At 40.6% G+C, this 18,116-nt stretch overlaps 1 protein-coding gene across 1 annotated transcript in view; it reads left to right on the top strand.

Annotated features, from left to right (window-relative positions):
• LOC120933243 (adhesion G protein-coupled receptor E3-like) overlaps positions 1-18,116 on the top strand; it is a 115,648-nt gene that overhangs the window by 32,300 nt on the left and 65,232 nt on the right. Inside the window, exons 5-7 of the mRNA XM_040346346.1 lie at positions 1,841-1,978; positions 6,759-6,881; positions 8,022-8,144. Coding sequence (XP_040202280.1) covers positions 1,841-1,978; positions 6,759-6,881; positions 8,022-8,144 — 384 coding nt within the window. The remainder of the gene's footprint in view (positions 1-1,840; positions 1,979-6,758; positions 6,882-8,021; positions 8,145-18,116) is intronic.

Raw genomic sequence — 18,116 nt, 5'->3', positions numbered from 1 at the left:
CGTCACTCTCCACAATTTTTTACTGGAGTTGCTGGGCAGCCGGTGGGGCCCCCCAGGCAAGCGGGGCCCCCGGGCAACTGCCCAGCGTGCCCAATGGAAAAGATGGCCCTGAGCCCTTTCACCTGCTGTGCGCGTGTCTGGTGTTGTAACAGCTCTGGTGAATGGAGTGAACCTCAACTGCAGTTAGCAAGGATTTCAATGCACCTCTCTATGTGAGAATTCAGTATTGGACCCCAGGCGTCACTCCACACAAACAGGAGTTTGGGGGGTTCTCTACATCATCTCTCTCTCACATAGGAAGGGCGTTGAGCTACTAAGCTTGGACGTATTACAACATGCGACCAAAGCTTAGCATTTAAAATTATAGCATACAGATCAAGATTCCAATGCACTTCTATATGCAAGTGACCATCAGTACAGGACCCCAGGCATCACTCCACGCAAACAGGAGTTTGGGGGTTCTCTTCATCATATCACTTAACACAAAGAAATGCATTATGCCACTAAGGGAGTTGGTATGAAATACCTTCTACCCTTAGCATAGAAAAGTTAAGCGAAAATTTTCAGCAACTTAGGGCAAGGGCCCGCTGCTGTCAATCACATACAATGACACGGCGCACCGGGGGTGCGAGTGATAGTCGGCGGCTATAGCCGCTGGCTGTATCACGGGAGCTAACCCCCTTGGGAAAGCGCTTCCCATGAAGAGGGTTAGCTCTTGCAGGGAGGAGCTGAGACATCCGCAGAGGGACCCCAGAAGACCAGGATCGGGGCCACTCTGTGCAAAACGAACTGCAAATTGGAGGCAAGTATAACATGTTTGTTATTTTTAAAAAAGGATACTGAGTATTTAGTCTTTAATCATGATCCAGTTGAATTTAATATGACCTTTGATTGCATCAAAATTTTTACCTAAAATTTTGAATTGGGTATATTTAAGATCATATTTGTGGTTTGAGGTCATTTAACGTTAAAATAATTTTAAGCGTAATCTCCCCGGCAGTGCACAGATGGTAAAAAAAAAGCATTAGAAGAGTTTAAACCAGGGGTGCCCAACCAGTTGCCCGGGGGCCACATGTGACCCGCGGAGCCCTCTGATGTGGCCCGTGACCTCCTGCTCTGGGATGGAATAGAATAGAATACTGTTATTAAAGGTCAGTTTATTTCTAAAATCACAGTGTGTGTATATATGGGCATATCTGTTCTGCAGTGGTTACTGGGCTACTTTCAAACTGATCCACAGGTGCAGAGCCGTTTATCTGAGGGTTACCTGCACTGAGCCATAGACTTCTGTTATTACCTGCGAGTTTGGTGAGCTTTCTGAAAGTGCACCAAACCTGCAGAATATAAAAGCAGTCTATTGCAAAGTGCAGGAAAGCCAAAGGGTACACTGTGTTGCACCCGCGATGCGGGTTAACTGCAGCACATCAGTGTGAAAGTAGCCTTGGGCCCCTTTCACACGGTCAGTCCGACTAATTGGACCCTCCATTCACCTCTAAGTAGTAGCAGACATAAACCGACTTGTGTCCTACCTCCAATTCGATCCGCTAAAAAAAAAAGAGAGCATAGTGGGCAGTGTCCATGTCCGCTCCGCATATGCAGAGCAGACACGGACATGCCATCCACTCTGTGCTCATTGTGGCCCAAGATCGGTTACCAAGTCATTTAAGTGGCCCTCGCTCTTCAAAAGGTTGGGCACCCCTGGTTTAAACCATTACTTACTCTATCCAAAATTTAAACGTTTTTGCTTTAAATATCCTTTTTTATTTTTAATACAATTACACTGTATTGTCACAGTGAAACTGCTTGTTAATGTTCACAAAAAACCTTTGTTTTTATACAGATAAATGTACAGATAATAGGGATTGTCCTGGAAATGTCAGCTGTCGTAGCCAAATATGTTACTGTCCAGATGGACAGTGTAATTCTGGATATTTACCGCAGTGCATCCCATGGATAAGATTGGACGAGGAGTGCGCAGGTAAACAAGTAACTGTAAATCACATGGAAAAGGTTACAGTAAATGTTCATTTTCAGCAGATAGATGTTATTACCTATCAATGGGGATGGGGGAAGGCATTCAATGAAGAAAAATATCCATCACTACTATACCTTGAGAAAAATGATCTACTTAACCACTTACCGCCCGGCCTATGGCCGATTTACGTCCGGGAAGTGGTTATGAAATCCTGACAGGACGTTCTAGAACGTCCTGCAGGATTTCATGCCGCGCGCGCCCGTGGGGGCGCGCATCGCGGCGATCGGTGATGCGGGGTGTCAGTCTGATACCCTGCATCTCCGATCTCGGTAAAGAGCCTCCGGCGGAGACTCTTTACCACGTGATCAGCCGTGTCCAACCACGGCTGATCACGATGTAAACAGGAAGAGCCGTTGATGGCTCTTCCTCACTCGCGTCTGACAGACGCGAGTAGAGGATAGCCGATCGGCGGCTCTCCTGACAGGGGGGGTTCGCGCTGATTGTTTATCAGCGCAGCCCCCCCTCGGATCGCCACACTGGACCACCAGGGATGCCCACCCTGGAGCACCAGGGTGGGCAAAAAAAAAAAAAAAACCCCGCAAAAAAAAAAAGTCTAAAAAATAAATTAAAAAAAAAGCATTAAAAAAAAGAAAAAAGATGCCAGTCAGTGCCCACAAATGGGCACTGACTGGCAACCTGGCAAAAATCAGTGATGCCACCCCAGTGTCCATCAGCGCCACCCCAGTGTCCATCAGCGCCACCCCAGTGTCCATCAGTGCCACCCCAGTGTCCATCAGTGCCACCCCACAGTGCCCATCCATGCCCAGTGCCCACCTATCAGTGCCCATCTGTGCCACCCATAAGTATCCATCAGTGCCGCCCATGAGTGCCCATCTGTGCCGCCTATGAGTGCCCAGTGCCGCCCATGAGTGCCCATCAGTGCCGCCTATGTGTGCCCATCAGTGCCGCCTATGTGTGCCCATCAGTGCCGCCTATGTGTGCCCATCAGTGCCGCCTATGTGTGCCCATCAGTGTCGCATACCAGCGCCGCCAATCAGTGCCACCTCATCTGTGCCCGTCAGTACTACCTCATCGATGTCCATCAGTGCCATCTCATCGGTGCCCATTAGTGCCGCCATATCAGTGCCCGTAATTGAAAGAGAAAACTTATTTACAAAAAAATTAACAGAAAAAAATAAAAACGTATTTTTTTTTCCAAATTTTCAGCCTTTTTTTAGTTGTTGCGCAAAAAAAAAAAAAATCGCAGAGGTGATCAAATACCACCAAAAGAAAGCTCTATTTGTGGGGAAAAAAGGACGCCAATTTTGTTTGGGTACAGTGTAGCATGACCGCGCAATTGCCATTCAAAGTGCGACAGTGCTGAAAGCTGAAAATTGGCTTGGGCGGGAAGCTGCGTAAGTACCTGGTATGGAAGTGGTTAAAGTGGAATTCCGTCCTGAAAAAAAAATTATAGGAAAATGCTACGAAAAAAATTAATTGAAAACATTTTTTTTATTCATACCTGTTGCTATGCGGATGTTCCTAATCTGCCTCTTCCTTATCCACGTTTTGTCTTCTTCCGAATCCTCCTTCTGGTGAATGGGGCACGCTGCCTTCTGGGAACTGTGTGTATCCCAGAGAGCAGCCGCCCATTCACAAAGCGGCGCGAGCCTTGCGCATGGGCAGTAAAAAAAAGCCGCAAGCTTCACTGCCCGTTTCCCTTACTGAGAATGGCGGCGCGGGACCTGCAATGATCCGGATCGGCATCGGGGGGGGGGGGGCCATCATCACGGGCGCCTGGGACAGGTAAGTGTCCTTATTAAAAGTCAGCAGCTACAGTGTTTGTAGCTGCTGACTTTTAAAAAAAAAAATTGCGGGTGGAATCCCGCTTTAATGCAACACTACCATCACAAATCCCCTGCTGCCGAAAGCCAATCAAGTCTTAGGAGAGCCAAGACTCTTGTGGACATTGCTGGATCCAGAGGGGGCTCAGGTAAGTATCGGGGGGTGCTGAGGGGCTTCTGCACACAGAAGGTTAGCATTTTTTTTTAAATACATTTTATTTGGGTACAGCCTTGTATGACCATGCAATTGCCAGTTGACAATCAACACAGAGCTCCGTATAGAGAGAGAACGATCTCCATGAGAAACTTAGAGAACAATTAGTAAAAGCATACTTTGCACACATTTAACCCCTTGTTCACCCTATATGTTAACCTCTTCCCAGCCAGTGTCATTAGTATAGTGGCATTTTATAATATTATCACTGATCACTGTAATAATGTCACTGGTGATGTCATTGGCATTTAGTCAGTCCCCCCCCCCCCAGTGTCAGTTAGTGTCAGATTGTCCGTCGCACTATGGCAGTCCCATTATAAGTCGCTGATCACCGCCATTAATAGTATAGAAAAATAACAAAAACAAATTCCAGTATATGTACCATAGTTTGTAGGTGCAATAACTTTCATGCAAACCAATCAATATACACCTAATGAGATTTTTTTTTATCAAAGACATGTAGCAGAATACATTTTGGCCAAAATTTATGAAGAAATTCGATTTTTAAAATGTTTTATTGGATATGTTTTATAGCAAAAAAATATTGGGGTTTTCTTCAAAATGTTTTTTTTTTTTTCATTTATATCACAAAAAAATAAAACCCAGTGGTGATCAAATACCACCAAAAGAGAGCTTTGAATTTTTTTTAATACATTTTCTTTAGGTTAGGGTGACCAGACATCCCCAGTTTCAGGGGACAGACCCTGGATTGAGGACACTGTCCCCGGACCAAGTCTGTCCCCGGTTTTGTCCCCGGATTGGATTTGAACAGGGGCTGGGGCAATTTCAAAGACAGTCAGTGCAAAATAAAAATAAAAAAATCTGAATTACACCCCTCCCCCCTCAGGGGGGTGTATTTTTTCCATTATCTGTGCCCCTTTCTGATGATCGTGTGCTTGTCGAAGAGGAGGGAATTTTTCTTCAGTTTCGGGGGCATGCCCATTCCACTCGCATGTTCTTCTGCCTTGGCTCAAGTCCCGGCCAGCCGCCTGCCCGCTTATCTCCTTGGCTTTCCTTTGTGATCTTCCTCTGCTCCCCACCCAGTAGTAGCCGGGGGCCCGGAGAGTAATGCCGCATACACACAATAATTTTTCGGGTTCTAAAAAATTTCGTGTTTTTAAATGTCATTAAAAACGACCGTGTGTGGGCTTCAGAGCATTTTTCGGGTTCTAAAAAATGGGCAAAAAAAAAATTCGAACATGCTCTATTTTTTTACAACGTTTTTAACGTTGTCGTTTTCCGGGTTGTAAAAAATGGTCGTGTGTGGGGCTTTAACGACGTGAAAAACCCGCGCATGCTCAGAAGCCATTTATGAGACGGGAGCGCTCGTTCTGGTAAAACTAGCGTTCGTAATGGAGTAAGCACATTCATCACGCTGTAACAGACAGAAAAGCGCAAATCGTCTTTTACTAACACAAAATCAGCTAAAGCAGCCCAAAGGGTGGCGTCATCTGCATGGAACTTCCCCTTTATAGTGTCGTCGTATGTGTTGTACGTCACCGCGCTTTGCTAGAGCATTTTTTTCCACGATCTTGGGTAGGCAAGGCCGTTTTAATGATCAAGTTGAAAAAAACATTGTTTTTTCTAGAGCCTGAAAAACGTCTTTTTTTTAGAACCCGAAAAATGACCGTGTGTACGCGGCATTAGACTTGACTATGAGGTGGTGCAGCAGTGGCGACGGGGGTTGAGTCGCTTATTGATGCCATTACTAGTAAAAAAAAAAATATGTCCCCGGTTTTCATTTTAAAAATTTGGTCACCTTACTTTAGGTACAACCTTGTATGACCGTGCAATTGCCAGTTAAAGTAGCGCAGTACTAAATAGCAAAAAATGGTCTCAACATGAAGGGGGTAAAATTTTCAGGAGCAGAAGTTCTTTTTCTACTTCAGAAAATGCAGATACTTTAGTGTGCGTAGTCTGCATACAGACTCACCATAAAAGAATGCTAACTGCTTCTATTATAAGCAGGCCCGGATTTACTCTCTTTTCCGCCCCAGGGCCGGGTCCTTCAATGCCGTCCCCCCACAAATACACACACCACCATTCTCATCCTTTATCGATGAGTGCCACAATAGATCAATTAAAATTGATCTATTTTCTAATTACTGTGCCCACTAATTGCAGCCTCTGTGCCCATGAATGCAGCCTCTGAGCCCACTAATTGCAGCCTCTGTGCCCACCAATTGTAGCCTCTGTGCCCACTAATTGCAGCCTCTGTGCCCATGAATGCAGCCTCTGTGCCCACTAATTGCAGCCTCTGTGCCCACGATTGCAGCCTCTGTGCCCATGAATGCAGCCTCTGTGCCCATTAATTGCAGGATCTGTGCCCATGAATGCAGCCTCTGTGCCCATGAATGTAGCCTCTGTGTCCACTGATTGCAGCCTCTGTGCGCATGATTGCAGCCTCTGTGCCCACTCCGTGACATCCGAGCGCTGGATGAAAAGAGGGAGGGGAGCAAGCTGCCCCTGCACCCACTGACGTCCCGAGGCCTGGCCTCAGTGGCCTTGAGAGGAATCCGGCCCTGATTATAAGCCACAGTTCTCAATTAATTAAACAGTTTTTTCAATAATCCAAGAAAAAAAGAAGATGTGAAAAAGTATGTGATTTTTTTGCACTAAAATCCTTTTCAAGCACTAATGTAAAATAATAGAAAGCCTTTGTGTAATATTCTCTGTATTGTCAATTAAACAAATTGGTACCATTTTAAAATCTTTTTTTCCTCAGCCCCCAGCACTAGGCCACCAACGACGATTACACCGAGTGTGGAGACCAGTAAAACAACAGCAACAATGCAAAGTACACATTGGAGAACTTCAACTGTCCCAATTCCACAAACATCACGACCAGGCAAGCAGTTCACTAGGACCTTATGGGCCACTATACAAGATTATATATTTCATGAACTTTTTTATTTCAAAAGCTCAGTTTTTAATATCAATGGATAACTATCCCCCAAATTCATAGTACCAATAGACATTGGCATTCCAGTTCATCCCAATGCTCAGTTAGGGACTCTGTAAAGACCACTCAATTTCCTCCACACAAACTCCACAGTCATGACGGTACAGAAAACAGCCTCCCCACCTTCCACCCGGCCCCGCCACCCTCCATCTCCTGATTGGCACACTAGCTGTGATTAACAGATTAACAGTTGTGCCCACTGATTGCAGCCTCTGTGCCCACTAATTGCAGCCTCTGTGCCCACTAATTGCAGCCTCTGTGCCCACTGATTGCAGCCTCTGTGCCCATTAATCCAGCCTCTGTGCCCACTGATTGCAGCCTCTGTGCCCATGATTGCAGCCTCTGTGCCCATGATTGCAGCCTCTGTGCCCACTGTGTGCAGCCTCTGTGCCCACTGATTGCAGCCTCTGTGCCCACTGATTGCAGCCTTTGTGCTCACTGATTGTAGCCTCTGTGCCCACTGATTGCACCCTTCTGCGCCCATGAATGCAGCCTTTGTGCCCATGAATGCAGGCAGCCTCACCATTTCCTGAATGGATAACACGCAACGCCCCCCCCCCCTTCTGTCTTCCAGCGCTCGGATGTCACGGAGCTGGGTCTGTGTCTGTGTGCAATGTCCCGCCCCCTAGAACAGCTTGTGTAATAGGCGGAACACTGATTTAATCTACTATCACACAAGCTGGTCTAGGGGGGCGGGACCTTGCACACACAGACCCAGCTCCGTGACATCCGAGCGCTGGATGAAAAGAGGGAGGGGAGCAAGCTGCCCCTGCACCCACTGCCGTCCCGAGGCCTGGCCTCAGTGGCCTTGAGAGGAATCCGGCCCTGATTATAAGCCACAGTTCTCAATTAATTAAACAGTTTTTTCAATAATCCAAGAAAAAAGAAGATTCCAGTATGTGATTTTTTTTTTTGCACTAAAATCCTTTTCAAGCACTAATGTAAAATAATAGAAAGCCTTTGTGTACTATTCTCTGTATTGTCAATTAAACAAATTGGTACCATTTTAAAATCATTTTTCCTCAGCCCCCAGCACTAGGCCACCAACGACGATTACACCGAGTGTGGAGACCAGTAAAACAACAGCAACAATGCAAAGTACACATTGGAGAAATTCAACTGTCCCAATTCCACAAACATCACGGCCAGGCAAGCAGTTCACTAGGACCTTATGGGCCACTATACAAGATTATATATTTCATGAACTTTTTTTATTTACTGTAGAAGGCTCAGCTTTTAATATCAATGGATGATTATCCCCCAAGTACATAGTGTAATATTGAAATAAAGTTGATAGCTTGGCTTGTATTTAAATAGCACACTTACTGCTATTAAATCGATCGTGAGACAGATTCGTGAATAAAAAACGTGTGTTTAATGTACACACTTAACATAAGTACAAAAACAGTTTAAATGTATCAAATAGCTTCAAATAAGAGTTCAAAAAAATAAGAATTCCAAATGAATGAGATGTGTGCTTCAAGACTTTTCTGTATGCTTGCAAGATGTCTGTCAATTGTGAGCTCCTTCTTCTTGGTGACTGAATAGAAAAAAGCTGCCGAAGCCATCAGCCCTATAGTTTATATATCAAAGACATTTCTTTGTCTGAATTTCGCGCTCAGCAAAATACCCTCCCAAAAGGGTGTGACTTATAATGAAAACCTGATACAACATCTGTTTTACATCTATCTCAACCTTTACATAGGAAATGGCTCCTAAGAACCTAGTCTAAATATTCTGTAGATCTCAAGAGGAAATGGCTTGTTTAGGTAAGAAAAGGTGAAAGGTCTGCAGACACAGCTAAAATCACATTCTAAACAGAATGTGGCCTAGCTAATCAATCACTGAGAAACAGCCATATGAATTACCTCAATAGGAGAACACATTCCAATCAAATACAATTCTTTACTTAAAACATTAAACATTTCAAATGAACATATATATATATTTCATATTCAAACTTATACGTTTTTGGAGTTTCAAATCTCGATTTCAGCGAATTACACAAGAAAATTAATAGCTCAAACAGTCTCACATTCATTCATATTAACAAGAATATATATATTCTTTATAAAATCCTTCTGGAAGGGATTTTAGAATATAACATTCCCCTCTGAAATATGAATAATGACCATATTTCCTAATCATTTATACACCCATTTATGTCACAAACACTCTGACTTTGATCTAATAACTCCAAATGCATTGTCACCTGTCATCGAGTTTGCAACTCCAAAACCTAATCTCCTTTTAAGCTTATTTTGCAACATATCGTCACCTTTCTTGATTTCATTTCTGATTTGCTTATACAGTTTTTTCATTCTAAACATTAAAAATAATTGATATATAATGCATAACATAATAATAATAAAAATAATAACTATAGGATGTGATAAAATATTTCCTGCTGCGGAAGTAATTGAAGTTTTTTCCCAAATAGATATACTATTTTTAAATTGATGAAAACAAACCTTCCTTTTATCTACAAGAGTAGTTAATTCAGAAGAAGCTTCAAATGTTTCTATTCTTGCAGAACATAATGTATGATTATGATAACAAGAATGAAATATCCTTTTATCTTGATTAGGTAAACAAATAACTTTAGACTGAAATTGTAAACATGATGACAAATCTAATTGTTCTAATTCCAAATTATCCTTGTTAAGCGCAAAATCTGTATACTGCAATTTATAAAATAATAATTGAGTATCACTAATTGGTAATCCCAAAACAGTAATTGGAACCAAAATTTGTTCTCTCCCTGCTATAGGAATCATAGAAGAACTGTAACATACATCCTGACTACATCCTAACCATTTATTTACCCATAAATCAGTATGATTTCTTGCATATGCATATTCTCTGGGTAAATTCTGCAATATACCAAGAGGGATAACTCCACTCTGAAAAGCTTGTGCAATTATTTTAAAATTAGTGGAATATTCTGTTTGAATTTCTAAACATAATCTGGCAATATGTGAATGTTCTTCACTAGTCATTAAATTGAGAGTAATATTCTGAAGATGTAGTATGGATGGACCCATTACATTGGCTGTTTTAATAACCATATCTTCTAATATCTGATTTAAGTTTCTTTGGATCTTAAAACCTTTACTTCCCACTAAACCTGCTGACTCAAGATCAGATTTTAACGTGTTAATATCCATACTATTTGCAATGCTGCCAATTATACCTATGCCCCCTAGGGCTCCTTCGACAATACCACGTCTATTTCTGTTATGACTATTGATTCCAAACCATCTTTCAATACCCAATTCCATATTAACCAAATGTCTTTGACATTGTGGAAACCTTGTAGAAATTTTCCATTCTGAAATATTAAAGTTCCACAATATAATGACGAATGTTCCTTCTCTCAATAGAGCTCTGGATTGTAAATGGTTAATCTGGAAGGGATTAGCAAAAACACTGTTTTTACCAACACATGGAGTTTTCCCTGGGGACATGACAATTATACTTGCATTAGCACATTTCAAGGGATAGCCTTCTATTAATATGCAGCACTCATATATACCAGTATCATTTAAAGATACACCTGATTGATGATAAATAAATTTATCATTGATCCAATTCACATTACCAAAAATTCCTTTGTGAATTATATTAGTTGTACTGTGGAAAAAACTACCCAAAAAATCACCATTCCTTTTCCAAGTTAACAATGAACTTTGAGGTAAATAAATTTGAGTACTACACCTCAAATTCAATCCATCTTCACCTTCAATGACTTTTAAAGACTGTGGTGACACTTTTATCTCTGGAACAATAATATCTACCACAGTAATGCTAATTTTGACTCGTAATTGAGCAAACTTCCTTATCACTCTAAAATCCCATTTTCTTACAATGTCTCCCTTTTTATCTCCAATTATTTTTAAATGTTTTGGATTTAATATTTGTACAAAACTTTGAAAAAGGTAATAATCCTGTTCTACTGGATAAAATATTTTTCCAGACCTTGACATATCATTATTAATGACATCTCCAGACCAAATTGTTGAATCATTACCTTTTACAAATAATGTCCAAAAAGCTATTTTCAGTATATTACATTCAAAAGTCTTGGTTATATTATTAAACCTATAAAATCCTTGCATTTTAACAAAACTTGTTTTCGACTCTATTTTAACTTCGATTTCCACCTCATTACTATGAATGAAATATAATTCCATACAATGCTCATACCCCTGTCCCACAGCTATATACCCAATCAAATCATCAGCTGTATTGACATTGGTATATCTAAACCTATCCAATTTGTTATCTACATTAATATCATTGTCCACATTTCTTTTGCTTCTTAATACTGTAATGTCTTTGAGAAAATTGTCAATCCTGTTAACCTCTACATGGCTGGAACAGTTTGTGATATATTTTACCACTGATAAAAATGTCAATAGAGAAAAAAATGAATCCTGTGACGATGACGATGATGATCAACTTTCTTTCTTTAAGATTTTTCATCTCTTTTGTAGTCATCTTTCCTTCTTTGATCAATTTTTGTAAAAATCATTCCTAGAAAAAAGAAAAGCAGTATCATTTATCTCAAAATATAAATTTTTATCTCATAAAATAACATTATCTTCTCATAATATACCATTTCCACTAATCAATGTATATCCATATTTTTGTTGTCTACGTGCATATTCCACTGAATTGAGAGGTCTTTGAATTTACACCATTAATCATCATGTTTTCTCTATTGCCCCTCTGTGCATCGTAGACAAAAAAAAATTAATTGAAAAACCAAATGACATTTTCCTTCCTGTCATAAAATTCACAGTGTTTCAGAAGATGCTATACTTCTGACACTACTCAAAACAAACAAGATTAAATTACACTGTCTGTTATGTATTCCATTTTGTCCCAATATAACTTTACTATAAGAAAATCAAACAATTATTCTTTTACCAAAGTGACCTAAACTCTCATGAATGAATTTAGTGAATTCCCTAAAGGTGTTGAGGTATAACAAGACACAAAAACCCATTGAAAGTCATGACGCAACATCAACGTTCTCATGAACCATAGAAGATGTCGAATCAACCTGTAGAGGAACAAAAATTCCTTTTTCTGTTCTTCAGCAAATTAGGGTATCTGTGTGTTTGTTTTCCTTGCAACAATTATACCAATTCAGGTTGAATCACCATTTCACCATGTAAAACCTACTTCCTTTGCTAAAGTCTCTTAAATAGAAACCTCAAAATACTAATAAAGATAGTATAAATATATATATATATATATATATATATATATATATATATATACATATATTGTGCGTATGTGTATGTGTTTCAAACTGGATCAACTTCCTTGTGTGTGTGATTTTTCAAAAGTGTGTGTGTGTGATTCCTATCAGGCTGTCAGCACGTCTGCATGTCTCCCTTTGGCCCCCACCTTTTTTTTTTTCAAAGGAGAGCTTCAGCAGCAAAACCCCGCGAAATTTAAATCACAAGGATGTATGTCACTTACTCCAAAATTACTAAGGATGGACTGTGAAGAGCTGAGATATGAATAATATATCTTGTACTCAATGTTTGAAACAAATAACACTACATACATACACATATACAAATTTCTTCCTTATTAATACGTATTCTTTTATCATTAAAATCAATTCCCTTCATGTCTTAAAAAAACTTCAATATGATCTGTTACATTTACTGCACAATGCACATCCACTACACTATACAAGTAAAGAAACAATAAATTCTGTCTCTTTTTCTAAACCAATTAATATTCCTTAAAATTTCACTTCACTTTTCATGAGCTAGACGTTACATATATTCCACTTAAAATCTCTTCTTTCAGAGTTGTCTGCAATTCTGCCAGAAAAATAAAATATTCAACTTTCTGATTCCCAACATGAAATCTGTCGAACTTACGTCAAAACCTTATTCAATAAACCTTATGCAATACCAAAAATCATAGCCAAAAAATCATAACCAAAAATCATAAATTCCATGCCGCTCACTAAGGAACATATCTGTTGTTTCCTCCCAGCGTGACATTAGAAGTAACAAATGGCTTATTGTACTTCAAATAATATTGTTCTTCTTGTCTAACTTGAAAATTATACCTCCTATGATTACTCCATCTTACAGAGTAAACTTCATAACGCCTTGGAGACGTTTTGAAATTATGTGACTTCCTGTCACTCACTGACCAACAAAATTTTGCCATATGACCTTTCCTGCGACATAAAGAACATTTGAAAACTTGCTTTCTCTGTGCATATGACGATGGATAAACACATTGCTTCTTAGAATGAACAAACGTAACACATTCCTTGTCACTATTGCCTGAAATGCTTTCAAAAACATTCACTGTGTTTTTACTAATGTCTGCTGCAATAACATTATTCTGGTTCCCTGTATGTTTTTTACCCTCCATTTTATCTGAGGACTGAGCAAATTCTGTTAATACCATATCTGACTGCGTTTTTTCACTCCGCTCAACATAATTACATACAGTTCCACAATTTAAACAACTAGCTGCAGTAGATACATTCTCATGTGTTTGCATATTGCCTGCATTACCCAAAGTGTCCTCTGAATGTATTTCTGTTACCTCAGAAATCATTGAATTCAAATCTGTAACTAGTTTCATTACATTACTTAATTTCCTTTTAATTTTAGCTAACGAGAATCTCTCTGCATCAATAGCCAGATTAGATTCTAAACATTGCAAATATAACGACTTCCATAAAACAGAATAACAAATCTGTTTCGATAAACCTTGACATTCATTTGCTGAACATTTAAAACATTCCATGATTTTACTCACCGAATAAGAAGTCTTCCGTGTTCTACGAATCTTCCAGGTCATTCACGATACATCAATACTTCTAGGCTCTCGTCAAACTCTTTCCGTAGTTTCTCTCAGTACTAACATGTTCCCCCTTTCGATATAAGGGACAGTTGTAAAAAAACTGCGACAAAATGAGCGACTGGCTGATTGTTGACTTCTAGGTTCTCGTCAAACGTTTCAAAAATTACTCAATACTCTACTTCTCTCCGATAGCACTTTGAGAAAGTGGTATAAAATTTGAAAATCGTTCAAAGCCTGGCTGGCTTAGCCAATGAAATAAAGTTGATAACTTGGCTTGTATTTAAATAGCACACTTACTGCTATTAAATCGATCGTGAGACAGATTCGTGAATAAAAAACGTGTGTTTAATGTACACACTTAACATAAGTACAAAAACAATTTCAATGTATAAAAATAGCTTCAAATAAGAGTTCAAAAAATAAGAATTCCAAATGAATGAGATGTGTGCTTCAAGACTTTTCTGTATGCTTGCAAGATGTCTGTCAATTGTGAGCTCCTTCTTCTTGGTGACTGAATAGAAAAAAAAAAGCTGCCGAAGCCATCAGCCCTATAGTTTATATATCAAAGACATTTCTTTGTCTGAATTTCGCGCTCAGCAAAATACCCTCCCAAAAGGGTGTGACTTATAATGAAAACCTGATACAACATCTGTTTTACATCTATCTCAACCTTTACATAGGAAATGGCTCCTAAGAACCTAGTCTAAATATTCTGTAGATCTCAAGAGGAAATGGCTTGTTTAGGTAAGAAAAGGTGAAAGGTCTGCAGACACAGCTAAAATCACATTCTAAACAGAATGTGGCCTAGCTAATCAATCACTGAGAAACAGCCATATGAATTACCTCAATAGGAGAACACATTCCAATCAAATACAATTCTTTACTTAAAACATTAAACATTTCAAATGAACATATATATATATTTCATATTCAAACTTATACGTTTTTGGAGTTTCAAATCTCGATTTCAGCGAATTACACAAGAAAATTAATAGCTCAAACAGTCTCACATTCATTCATATTAACAAGAATATATATATTCTTTATAAAATCCTTCCGGAAGGGATTTTAGAATATAACAAATATAAGCAGAAAATACCTCCGCACTACCTGTCTTTAAAATTGTTCATACAAAGTGTGAATAAATTAAAATAAATAAAGTGGTTGCTGCAACGCCTAGTGTGTTCCCACAGTAAAGTGACCAAGTTATATACAGTGCCTTGCGAAAGTATTGGCCCCCCTTGAACTTTGCGACCTTTTGCCACATTTCAGGCTTCAAACATAAAGATATAAAACTGTAATTTTTTTTGAAGAATCAACAACAAGTGGGACACAATCATGAAGTGGAACGAAATTTATTGGATATTTCAAACTTTTTTAACAAATAAAAAACTGAAAAATTGGGCGTGCAAAATTATTCAGCCCCCTTAAGTTACAGTAATACTTTGTAGCGCCACCTTTTGCTGCGATTACAGCAATTTTTGCCCATTCCTCCTGGCAAAACAGCTCGAGCTCAGTGAGGTTGGATGGAAAGCGTTTGTGAACAGCAGTTTTCAGTTCTTTCCACAGATTCTCGATTGGATTCAGGTCTGGACTTTGACTTGGCCATTCTAACACCTGGATATGTTTATTTGTGAACCATTCCATTGTAGATTTTGCTTTATGTTTTGGATCATTGTCTTGTTGGAAGACAAATCTCTGTCCCAGTCTCAGGTCTTTTGCAGACTCCATCAGGTTTTCTTCCAGAATGGTCCTGTATTTGGCTCCATCCATCTTCCCATCAATTTTAACCTTCCTCCCTGTCCCTGCTGAAGAAAAGGAGGCCCAAACCATGATGCTGCCACCACCATGTTTCACAGTGGGGATGGTGTGTTGCTTTTACACCAAACATAACGTTTTGCATTGTTGCCAAAAAGTTCGATTTTGGTTTCATCTGACCAGAGCACCTTCTTCCACATGTTTGGTGTATCTCCCAGGTGGCTTGTGGCAAACTTTAAACGACACTTTTTATGGATATCTTTAAGAAATGGCTTTCTTCTTGCCACTCTTCCATAAAGGCCAGATTTGTGCAGTATACGACTGATTGTTGTCCTATGGACAGAGTCTCCCACCTCAGCTGTAGATCTCTGCAGTTCATCCAGAGTGATCATGGGCCTCTTGGCTGCATCTCTGATCAGTCTTCTCCTTCTATGAACTGAAAGTTTAGAGGGACGGCCAGGTCTTCGTAGATTTGCAGTGGTCTGATACTGTCAGGAAGGGCATGCCAGCACCCAAAATGGCGGCCATAGAGGTCGAGCTGGGTCTTCAGCTTCCACAGGAGCGCCGTTAGCGCGCGTGCGCGCTCCCGTGCGCGCGCCCGTGCGCGTGCGCGTGCACGTGCGGGCGCCGCGGCGTGCACTCTCTAAGTGTTTTTGGCGCCAGACAGGCTATTTAGGCTGGCCTCTTCCTGGACTCAGGTGCTGTCCGTTCTATAGCGTTTGGCTAACCTACCTAGTAACCTGTATCCTGTTTCCTGTACCGTTGACCCGACCCGGCTTGCCTTTGATACCCCTGCTCTCCGCCTGCACCGACCCGGCTTGTTTTGGACCCTGCTTTCGCCTACTGATTCTGCTACTCTGCTGCCAGCCCAATACCGACCCAGCCTGCCCTGTGACCTCGCTTCCGGCTTCCGCCTGTGTTCCAGACGTGTCCGATAGTGCATGACCCGGCTTGACCACTTCCTCTACCCGCTGACAGTTGCCTGGGACTACCACCTGCACCTGTGCCTCTCCGCTACCTGCTCAGCAACTCCAGCTTAGCGACTCACCAGCGATCCTGCAAGGCACTCGTGCGACTTTGTACTTTGGAGTCTCCTGTCCACTTTACCAGGAGCTCGGAGTCAGAGCTGCAAGGGAGGCCGTCTTCCGCACATCAGGCTCTTACCGTCAGGGGCGTGACAGATACTCCTTCCATTTCAATATTAACGCTTGGACAGTGCTCCTTGGGATGTTTAAAGCTTGGGAAATATTTTTGTATCCAAATCCGGCTTTAAACTTCTCCACAACAGTATCTGGGACCTGCCTGGTGTGTTCCTTGTTCTTCATGATGCTCTCTGCGCTTTAAACGGACCTCTGAGACTATCACAGTGCAGGTGCATTTATACGGATACTTGATTACACACAGGTGGATTCTATTTATCATCATTAGTCATTTAGGTCAACATTGGATCATTCAGAGATCCTCACTGAATTTCTGGAGAGAGTTTGCTGCACTGAAAGTAAAGGGTCTGAATAATTTTGCACGTCCAATTTTTCAGTTTTTTATTTGTTAAAAAAGTTTGAAATATCCAATAAATTTCGTTCCACTTCATAATTGTGTCCCACTTGTTGTTGATTCTTCAAAAAAAAATTACAGTTTTATATCTTTATGTTTGAAGCCTGAAATGTGGCAAAAGGTTGCAAAGTTCAAGGGGGCCGAATACTTTCGCAAGGCACTGTAAATGGAGTTGCACAGCCTATAAAGTGTCAAAATTCCTTTACAATGATGGTAATCAAAAGTGATTAAACATATATAGAAACATCTATTTAAATAAAAAAAAAACATATTGCTGCTTTCACATTGGGCAGTGGAGGTGCGGTGACGGTATAGCCGCGCTATTTTTGGCGCCGCTATACCGTCGTATTTACAGCGATATTCAGGCGCTAGCGGTGCGGTTTTAACCCACGCTAGCGGCCGGAAAAGGGTTAATACCGCCCGTATTACCGCGGTTTCCCATTGATTTCAATGGGAAGGCGTGGTATAGGAGCAGTAAACACCCCGCTCCTATACCGCTCCAAAGATGCAGCTAGCAGGAATTTTGGAGCGGTCCTGCTACCGCACCGCTTCAGTGTGAAAGCCTTCGGGCTTTCAAATTTTTTTTTAATTTCAATACTTTTTTTATTGTTGTTTGCATACAAAAAGATACAAGAAATGTTACATCATCGTGCATAGTATAAAAAATACACAACCATACATTTTTTACCGTTTTCCCCCTATCTTGTCCTCTCCTCTTTCTTTGTACCATTTTAAATAAATGAAAAATCTCTTTATACTAGACTGTCTTACCTCACCTCACCTCACCTCACCTGCGACATGATACTGAGCATGCGCGCATGTGCCGTACGATCGGCGCTTCATTTACATGTATGGTAATGAATCGTGAATTCATTACCATACAACACGCCCCCTACCTGCCTATTTTGAATTAGGCGGGGTTATGCCGGGCCATTTGCGCTACGCCGACGTAACTTA

The sequence above is a fragment of the Rana temporaria genome, chromosome 3 (genome assembly GCF_905171775.1).
Source record: "Rana temporaria chromosome 3, aRanTem1.1, whole genome shotgun sequence".
Taxonomy (NCBI): Eukaryota; Metazoa; Chordata; class Amphibia; order Anura; family Ranidae; genus Rana; species Rana temporaria.
The sequence above is the reverse complement of the archived record's forward strand: the minus strand, read 5'-3'. Positions and strand labels throughout refer to the sequence as shown.